Below are 10,597 nucleotides of genomic sequence, written 5' to 3' on the forward strand. Positions count from 1 at the left end.
ATTGCTGGTCGGTTTGAGTATAACAGTGGCTGAGGTGGCTTGCTGGAGGGTTTGTGTGTAATAATGGTTGAGTTGGCTTGCTGAGGGGTTTGAGTATAACAGTGGTTGAGGTGGCTTACTGGTTGGTTTGAGTGTAACAGTGGTTGAGGTCGCTTGCTGGGGGGTTTGAGTATTTGAGTGTAAAAAAAATTACCTTGAGTTTGTAAAAGGACATTTAATGGTCACAAAACTTGTGTGCCTTACTATTGATTGAATATCTCATTGTTTTCAGGCGGGTCTAATGAACTGCTAGCCTTAGGATTGGGTCTTGGTGCCGCCATTGTTTTAGCAATAGTTGGGTATGTAGATTTTTAACTGGAAGTACAGCCAATATATTATTAAATGTTAAAGGCAGTGTTATTAAAGTCTACAGTTTTTGAATATCAATATAGTTTATAATGTTGATATAAAATTTTAAATGGGTACCTTTTTCGTATCATTTAAGGAAAAGGTTATGCAGATATTACCATAAAGTAATTTAGTAAAAGCTGCTATTTTAGGAAATTAAATTTATGGAACACGGAGCACTCTGAAAATGTTTTGGATTGTAAAATACTTAAAAAAAGGTTTGCATGATGCAAACTTTATATGAAACATTACTCAACATAATATTGATATCTTATAATCTGAGTACCCCTTGAAGCATTGTACAAAATTAGATTGTGATCGTACATGTTAAAAGAATTTTATGGGATAAAGAAACTCATGAGAACAGCGCAACATTGAAAACCTAAAAAATTGACGTTAAAAAAAATAGCAATATCCTTGTCATTAAATGTTATGCAGATTTTTTTTCTGAATTTATTCCCCCCTTACATACCGTAATTATGATTATTTATTCACATGTATTATTTTCTGAAAAAAAAACTTAAATGTTTTTCTGACTTTGAAACTTCAAGTGTTTTCATGAGCATTGCGCAACCACAATTTTCGTTATATAAAAGACATAAGGAAACCAAATCAGAAAAAAACAAACAAAGAGGAGGTTGTAATAACAATATAAAAATAAAAACACTTTTGGTTCGGGTTACCCCAACCTACCTCAGAAACAGGTGCCAACCCGACCGTTTTTATAGTCAGTTGGAAAAAAAAAAATTAAGTATGTTTTAAAGCTGCACTGTCACAGACTGGCAGTGTTGACAACTTTTTTATTCTTTGTTTTGAAACAACCCAATTAATGCAAAAATGCATGGAAACCAGTCATGTAAGACTGCTGACAATATATTAGATCGCATATTTTTTTATTTAAATTAAAAAATTGATTTTTAAAGCATTTTCCTTAAACTGTTAAAAACGCTTTAAGCCATTAAACATTAATTATCAAACGGAAATATGAATATCTGTGATCTGATCTTTTGTCAGCAGTCTTTTACCACTGGTTTGCAGTTATTTGAGCAAAAATTTGCTCATTCTAAGATAAAAAATAAAGTTGTAAAAACGGTTATATCTCTGAGAGTGCAACTTTAATATGTAGCTTAAAACTTTAATGCTTTATACAGAATATTACTTTAACACCAATAGGTAAAAAAATAATGTTCTTATATAAAGCCTAATAAAAACTTAGAATAAATAGCCTACCTGCCTTACCTGTTTTTGAAAAGGATGTAACCGGGCCAACCAAACCATTTTCTTTTTTTGGCCTTATAAAAAAATGAGGAACAAAGCACAATAAGATACAGCATTGTAAAGATATAGGCAGATTACTGTCTTTGAAATGAAGTGCAATTTTTATTTCGTGACATCATGACATGCTAGAGTGCTCCGTGCCGAGTAGGGTGGTTGTTAAAAACTGCACATAGCAAAGTGTCCAATCAGAATTTTGAATGAAACATTCAATACTTCCTCACAATATGTTGCATGAAATGTTGTATATGTTCGATTATTTACATAACTTTTAATAATTGAAGGAATGACTTTACTCCTGTCCACAAACTTCATGAACAACCCTTGTATTATGATAAAAAAATATTATATTGATATTTTGCCGCTTTTTTAACAAGGGAATTTGTTCCCTAGAGGCTACTAGGTATAATTTGACACAAAAAAAACATATATAAAGGCTATTCTTTCTTCATGTGTTTGTGGTCATGTGACCAGTGCTGGAAAAACTCATCTTACATATCCCATGTAAGATGAGTCACGCGCAACAACGCGCCACTTCTTATTTCATTTATTGTATGGTTTATAAAAAATATATTATACCATTTCAATAAAGCGCAATCAAATATATATGTTAGCAAGACTTTTAATTAAAATTGGAAATAAATAATCGTAAAAAACGCTATTTTAGTTACTTAAAATTACTGCGCTCTATGACGTCAGCAAACAACGTCGCACGCGCTTTTTGGTGTAATTGTACAAAAGTTTGTTTTCAATGTCATTTTTTCCACAAATTGATAAATTTAGATATGCAAGAAAAAATATCATGTTTTTCTGGCCTGGATCGAAAAAATTCGACCCTCGGGCACGCTGCGTGGCCGGTAACTCGGGAAGCCTCGTTATCGGCTTACGTACGTGCCCTCGGGTCGGATTTTTCTATCCGTACCGGAAACACATGATAGATACTTATAATATGCTTATTTTTGGTTTAGATTCTAAAACTCAAATGGGTTAAAAAAAATTATGCTTTGACTGCCCAAAGGTAAATGACAATTATACTTAATTCCTCTTTTACGAAATCTTCTGTAATCTGCCACCTAGCGGATATTACGATACAATCAAAAGGAAATTTATTTTCTACTAATTAATATACATTCAAACTTAGAAACATACTCCAAATGCTAACACATGTACTTTATTTTGTATATTCTTGTGCAGCATAGTGATGGTGCGGAGGTACTGTAGAAAGTGCATTCAGATGAGGCAAGAGGTCGCTGATATGATTGATGTAAGTACTTACATGCTCCAGAGTTACTAATATATATTTTGTAATGGAGATTATGGTACTGCCTTTTTAACCAACATAATATATGGCAAATATGAAAAGGTCAATAAAAAGATTTAAGAGAAGAAATTATGTGATTTGATTAGTGATAACTTTAAAATCCTTATGATGCTCATGATCAGTTAATTTGTTATGATTTTGTTGTTTTTCAGATGAATCTACATGTAGAAGGATTAATAAACAGAAATGTGAGATGTTTCTTTTTGTGATGTTATTTGTCTTTTAATGAGAGTAAGGCCTTGAACCTTGTCACGGTTTGTCTCAGTACGACCTTGAACCTTATGCCTGTGAACAAGGTCATGGTTTGTCTCTTATTGACAGTAAGGCATTGAACCCTGTGCCTGTGAACAAGGTCATTATTTGTCTCATTTTGAGAGTAAGGCCTTGAACCTTGATATTGTGAACAAGGTCATGGTTTGTCTTTCATTGACAGGCTGTAAGGCCTTGAACTCTGTGCCTGTGAACAAGGTCATTATTTGTCTCATTTTGAGATCAAGGTTTGAACCCTCTGCCTGTGAACAAGGTCATTGTTAAGACTCTATCTGCTGGTTCATCCCTGTGAGAAAATTATTCATTGATGTGTTAAAGTTGCTATGCAAAAGTATTAAACAAAGTTTGTATATACCATGCAATGCATGCATATACTATTTTTCTGTTTATTTTGCACCAAGAGCCTTAGAAATACTTTCCATTTCCATTTGTTTGTACAGCAATTTTATTGTTTTGAATCGGGAGCTGATTTATCCAGGTAGAACATTGCAATGTTAAATGCGCCAACAGAGGATATCTTTGAGTGGACTATAAAAAAGTTTTATTACAGTATTATGTTTGTTGGTTTTCTCAGGGTGAAGGAGACAGTGGTTGTGGAACAAGCAGTGAGCAGAGTCTGGCAAAGGACAACAATGGCTCAGGTTAGATGAAAAACACATTTATAAAATCTTTGCATCGATATTTCAGCTCATCTGATAATTATGTAATGAGACATGACATGTTGCATCTAGAATATATGCCTCGAAAAGGCTCTTTTTTATGTGCAAAATCAAAGTATTATTCTATACCTAATTCATACATCCAATCGTAGACTCTCATTTATAACATGTGACCGTACAATACATTTCTTTATTGAGACACACGTGCATATAAAAAATCCTGTATTTTTTCCGTATTGGGATTCATAGGTTCCATGTTAAACCTATACTAAAGACTGAAACACGGAAAATGTTTAGAATGAAAATCGGGCTCGACAAATCGTCAAAATCTGATATCAATGCCTTTAAATTAGAATATTTGGAATAATGAAGGTATAATTAAATAAGTTATATAACATTGTTTTGTACAATATGGGATATATTTTTCGTACACAGCTATGAAAATGATATTGGACGAGCTGTAAGGCTGGTTTTCCCAACTGTGTACTCGTTCAAATATGTCTCCGTATTGTACAAAGCAATGTTATATAACCTATAAATGCCCTGCAGTCTACATAAGATAGGTTTCTGTTTGTGTTGTAGACACTTCTGTTTTGAATCAATATCTTTTTAACAACCTGATATAGGTTCTTCAAACAAATACTTAGTATGCACGCAAGTCATGATAAGGTGACCTGTATTAATATTTGTGTCAAATGTCTAGGTCAAATATCAAGGTCATGGTGAACTTGACTAAGAAAATTATGGGTACAACCTTTTCAATCAATACCATTTGAACATCTTCTAAGGTGTAGAGTCTTCAATCTTGGTATACACATTGGCCTTGTTCAGTAGATGAACCCTATTGATTGTGTAGTTAAAAGGTCTTGGTCATGGTGACCTTTACTAGAATATTTGTGGTTGCATTTGTTTCAGTTCAATAATATATGGGCATTCAAGACAGTTACACATCTGATTCACAAAATTTGAGAGTTCATAATGTGTCCGTTTAATCACAGCATAGTTGGCTGAACTATAAGGTCACTTCTGTGTTATACATTTTACAGAGTTTGCATGTTCTATATAAGGATTGAATTGTGGGATTGATGTCATTTCGGGGTATGAACGCAGTTGGGCGGTTACAGTGTGTGGTGACTCACCACATACTTTAATCAGCCCAACTGCTTTCATATCCCCAATAATGACTCAATCACGCAATTTGTTTCTTATATCTAAACCAAAAGGTTTTTTTATTTTATTTAAGATTTGTTAAAAAATACTTTTCAGTAGTTCTTTCTCACCCATTCTGTAAATAGAACGACCTAAACGTAAGCGGAAAATGTTTATCATATTGCCTCACTATACTGCGGAAAAAATTAAATCACTTCAAATCTCTTTTAAACATAAAATTGAAACACAAATGATAAGACATTTAACAAATCATTAATTAACACATTCTAACATGTTGTTTTAAGTTTTTCGGGGCCTCACTGACACAATGCAAACAAAAAAAAGAAAAACATCCCGCCATTGAATCAATGATCAATTATGACCAATTACAATTAATTGCTAATTTCAAGCTTAACCAATCAATTTTCATTACAATCAATCATCGGAACATCACTAGATTTGACCTAGAATTGATAGTGATTCATGATCACTGAATACTGTTACATATACTGGTAAATATCTTCCAAATTGAATAGAAATTGTATGATAGGAATTTTGCATCTTTAATTTTAAAAGAGAAACTTTAATTTTCACAGGTTGCCCAAAAGGTAGAAGCAGTGGCTCAATGACAGAATATGAGGAACTCAATATGACTTCAAGTGGAGAAAGCATGACGAATGGACCTTATGACTCAGTGGTTCAAAATGGCGAAAATGGTGATCAGGCTACAAACAGTTCCACCAAAAGACTTGCAGTGCAGGAAACAAATGAGAAACCTGTTGGAGCTGTTGACGGGTTTGTAAAAAAGGGTGCTGAAGGGTCGTATGTGGGCCATAAAGAAATTGAAAAGCTCACAGATCAGAGATCAGTCCCTGAAGACAATATGAAACATTTCAGACAACCAGCAGATACAACTGATGATTATGTGCAAGATGAAAGTGGGTCATCAAAATACTGCAGAGCAACTGCTGGCAGTTTAGGAAGATGGGGAAATTCCAACTTTTTAAGCGACAAGTCTTCTCCAGGATCTGAGTTACAGCATGCTGACCCTCCAAGTTTTACCTTAGAAAACATCAAACTTCCAACTTTAATGAGCCTTGAATGGCCAGATGATGATGAGATTGATATCGAGAGACTGAACAGTTTTGATAATTCTTCCTTAAGGAGATCAGTGCCTACAGACAATATGGACCACTTTAGACAACCAGTAGATGAAACTGATGATTATGTGCAAGATGAAAGTGGGTCATCAGAATACTGCAGAGCAACTGCTGGCAGTTTAGGAAGATGGGGAAATTCCATTTCTTTCATTGACAAGTTTTTTTCAAGATCTGAGTCACAGCACACTGACCCTCCAAATTTTACCTTGGAAAACATCAAACTTCCAACATTAATGAGTGTTGAATGGCCAGATGATGATGAGATTGATAACAGTTTTTATAATTCTTCCTTAAGGAGATCAGTTCTTGAAGACAATATGGAGCACTTTAGTCAACCAGAAGATAAAACTGACCATTATGTGGAAGATGAAAGTGGGTTAACAGAATACTGCAGAGCAACTGCTGGCAGTTCAGGAAGATCAGGAAATTCCATTTCTTTCATCGACAAGTTTTCTTCAAGATCTGAGTCACAGCCCACTGACCCTCCAAATGTTACCTTAGAAAACATCAACCTGGCAACTTTAATGAGTGTTGAATGGCCAGATGATGATGAAATTGATAACAGCTTTGCATATTCTCCCTTAAGTAGATCAATGCCCACAGACAATATGGAGCACTTTAGACAACCAGTAGGTGAAACTGACCATTATGTGAAATATGAAAGTGGGTCAACAGAACACATACAGGGTGGAACACATAGTATTACTAGTAGAAACACAGCAAAGTCCAGTGGAGGAAGTGTGAATTCGTACGTGCAGGCATTTGTCAGCTGTTCAGATGAGATAACCCACCTGTAATATTAAAATATATTAATGTATAATTGGTGATTTCATTGTAAGTTCCTATTTTATTTTACGAGTGACAACAACTTCACTGATAAAACTCCATATTTCATCGAAAAGCATGAAAGAAAAGTGCTCAATGGAAAACTTTGAAAATCATTTTATCATACATAACCTCTTAATGCATATAGGTCTCATTATATCGATAACCTCATTTATCTATGATCATGAAATGATTATTTTTGTTATATTGTTGGAATATGACTTGTATGGGATGACAATAAATCGAAAGTCATGACAGTGATAACATGTACAATGTTGTGTTCAAAATTGTATTATTTCATTGTGCTATTCTTCTTTCCCATTTTGTGCAATAATGCAATGTTGATGATAGCCTTAATGATTACACAGTTTTATGCTATGGTATTAATTTTATGGGGAATATGGCAGTCTGTGACTGCTCTTGTTATGCAATTCGTTTTACTCTCTTTCATAACTTAATATGTTTTTGAGGTATTGACTTAAACTGTACAAAAGAAACAACTGTTTGTGTGTGCAGGTCCACTCAATGAAAACTGTGCTTTTAAAACTAAAAAAATATTTAATGCCTTATTTCCTGATTTAAATATAATAGTCCAATATTTTTATATGAAGGGCCATTAACTTAGTTGATGCCTTCTCACAGACATAGGACATTCAGGGAGCATATATCACTCCCAGTGATACATCTTATTACAAGAAGGTGGTGTAGTCAGGGTATAACCACATCCAGCGATGGCTCTAGTATTTTATATTCTGCATATGAATGGTACTAATTCATTCATGATATTTTTTTAAACTGAAAGTTTTCTACACTTTTGAATGTTCATACTAAGCGGATTTGTTACATTTGATGATTTGTTATTATACCATATTGAATCTGATGTAACAAACTTAAATACCGGTATTATAGAGAAAAATTATTTTATAATTAACGTTTCGTTGTTGTTTATGTCCAAATCTGGGTCAGACTGACTTACTTACAAAAATGTCTAGTACCAGACGACCGGGTCCGAAATGGTCTACTTTTTAATCCATGCAAAGAAATACAAAGTTTGTATTTCAAGAAAGAAAATTCAAAGTTTGTATTTTCATAAAAGAAATACATATTTACAAAGATTTGCTTACAAAATCATATTAATTGTATTACTCAGTATTCGTTTGATTAATTGTGATGGTCATATCATAAAGGTTCTTGGTGGACATTCGTATACCTGAGCCTCCAGCTTCTTGGAGAAGGGACAGTTGGTGAAATAAGGCAAACACAAAGACTGTCAACATTTAACTCGCGGTCTGCAAACAGGAACTTAAATTCATTGTTAATTTTGTTACTAAATCGAAGTTACGCAGTAATGATTTAAAGTGAAACAGTCGATCAGAGGTGTGAGCCTGAACAATCGATGATATTTATGCTCGCATTAATTGAAACTTTCAACTACTTCGAAATATAACTTTAATTTAGGACAGTGGGCATGCCAAATATTAAGCGATACTTCAGCTAAATTTTAAAAAGTCATTTTGCTAACAATAACCACGGACCTTAATTTTTTAGCTCACCTGAGCACAAAGTGCTCAAGGTGAGCTATTGTGATCGCCCTGTCTCCGTCGGCCGTCGTCAACAATTTGACTGTTAACACTCTAGAGGTCACAAATTTGGCACAATCTTAATGAAACTTGGTCAGAATGTTACCCTCAATGAAATCTTGGATGAGTTCGATATTGGGTCATCTTAGGTTAAAAACTAGGTCACCAGGTCAAATTAAAGGAAAAGTTTGTTAACACTCTAGAGGTCACATTTATGAATGTATCTTCAGGAAACTTGGTAAGAATGTTAATATTAAAGATCTCTAGGTCAAGTTCAAATCTGGGTCATGTGCGGTCAAAAACTAGGTCACCAGGTCAAATTAAAGGAAAAGCTTGTTAACACTCTAGTGGTCACATTTATAACTGTATCTTCATGAAAGTTGGCCAGAATGTTTATATTAATAATCTGTAAGTCAAGTTAAAATCTAGGTCATGTGCAATCAAAAACTAGGTCACCAGGTCAAATCATAGGAGAAGCTTGTTAGATGTCACATTTATGACTGTTTCTTCTTGAAAGTTGGTCAGAATGTTAATATTTATGATCTCTAGGCCAAGTCCGAATCTGGGTCATCTGCGGTTAAAACTAGGTCACCAGGTCAAATTGAAGGATAAGCTTGTTAGCACTCTAGAGGTCACATTTATGACTGTATCTTCATGAAAATTTGTCAATGTTTATGTTAATAATCTCTAAGTCAACTTTAAATCTGGATCATGTGCGGTCAAAAACAAGGTCACCAGGTCAAATCATAGGAAAAGCCTGTTAGCCCTCTAGAGGTCACATTTATGACTGTATGTTTATGAAACTTAGTCAGAATGTATATATTGATTAGCTCTAGGCCAAGTTCGAATCTGGGTCATGTGCGGTCAAAAATTAGGTCACCAGGTCAAATTTAAGAATTGTTAACAATCTAGAGGTCACATTTATAAATGTTTCTTCATGAAAGTTTGTCAGAATGTTTATATTAATAGTCTTTAAGTCAAGTTTAAATCTGGGTCATGTGCGGTCTAACACTAGTTCATTTGGTCAAATCATAGGAAAAGCTTGTTAGCACTCTAGAGGTCACATTTATGACTGTATGTTCATTCACCATCTACCTTTAACTTATATGATCTAAAGTAGCTGAAATGAAGATGATCCTTTAAAATTGTGGTCTAAGGCTGATAGGGAAGAGTTTTGTCACAATTGCCCTCGCCCTGAAAACACTAATATTTCACACTTGAATTGGATCAGGTGAGCGATAGAGGGCATTCAGTGCCCTCTTGTTTATACTATTAACCTATTCCACCAGATCGCTGGCCCACACTTTTATTTCCCATGCATTCCTCATTTGTCTTTGATAAAGAATAAACCAAGTGTTAACATTCCATTCGCAGACTTAAGAACTGAACAATAATTTGTAGGTTCTTATTCGTTACAGTCCCATCTTTCTATTTTATGCGTTCAAATGTAAACAGAAGACATGATTTTCATTTCTACGGAATGTTTCCCACGGAATTTGGCCCATGTTCTGCCCATTCTATGGTTGCTATATGTAGATAAATTACCGAACTTGCAATGACTGGACACACTATTATCACCAGTTGTCCAAAGTGCACATCCAGTAACCACAATGCATTGCTTCAATATCGCGCAAATGTTTGATATTTCTGGTGTCTTCAACATATTAACGAATGACACATGAATGAACGCCTCAAAACTTCACATAGTCGATTTGAATGGTGAAATGAAGACAGTGTGTTATTTCCCTAGGATGAACATAAGCCATGTAAAATGGCAACTTTCAGACAACGTCAGACGATATCAACATTCTGCAATGCATGTAATCAACTTAATATGGTCAAGTAGCGAAATATCAACATCTAACTACTATGAAGTTGATTATTTGAATCCCCAACCGGCAACTAGCAGATAAACTTATACTCTAAATCAGATTTCAATAAAACTTCACAGAATTTTTACAGTTTCTACAT

General features: G+C 34.3%; 1 protein-coding gene across 3 annotated transcripts in view; it reads left to right on the top strand.

Moving 5' to 3' along the window:
• Positions 1-7,603, top strand: part of LOC128213053 (uncharacterized) — a 53,951-nt gene extending 46,348 nt beyond the window's left edge. For all 3 annotated transcript variants that reach the window (XM_052918536.1, XM_052918537.1, XM_052918538.1), the window contains 5 exons: positions 272-338; positions 2,857-2,926; positions 3,136-3,171; positions 3,828-3,894; positions 5,658-7,603. In XM_052918536.1, coding sequence (XP_052774496.1) covers positions 272-338; positions 2,857-2,926; positions 3,136-3,171; positions 3,828-3,894; positions 5,658-7,018 — 1,601 coding nt within the window. In that variant the 3' untranslated portion in view covers positions 7,019-7,603. The remainder of the gene's footprint in view (positions 1-271; positions 339-2,856; positions 2,927-3,135; positions 3,172-3,827; positions 3,895-5,657) is intronic.
• Positions 7,604-10,597: the final 2,994 nt, after the last annotated feature.

The sequence above is a fragment of the Mya arenaria genome, chromosome 13 (genome assembly GCF_026914265.1).
Source record: "Mya arenaria isolate MELC-2E11 chromosome 13, ASM2691426v1".
Lineage (NCBI taxonomy): Eukaryota > Metazoa > Mollusca > Bivalvia > Myida > Myidae > Mya > Mya arenaria.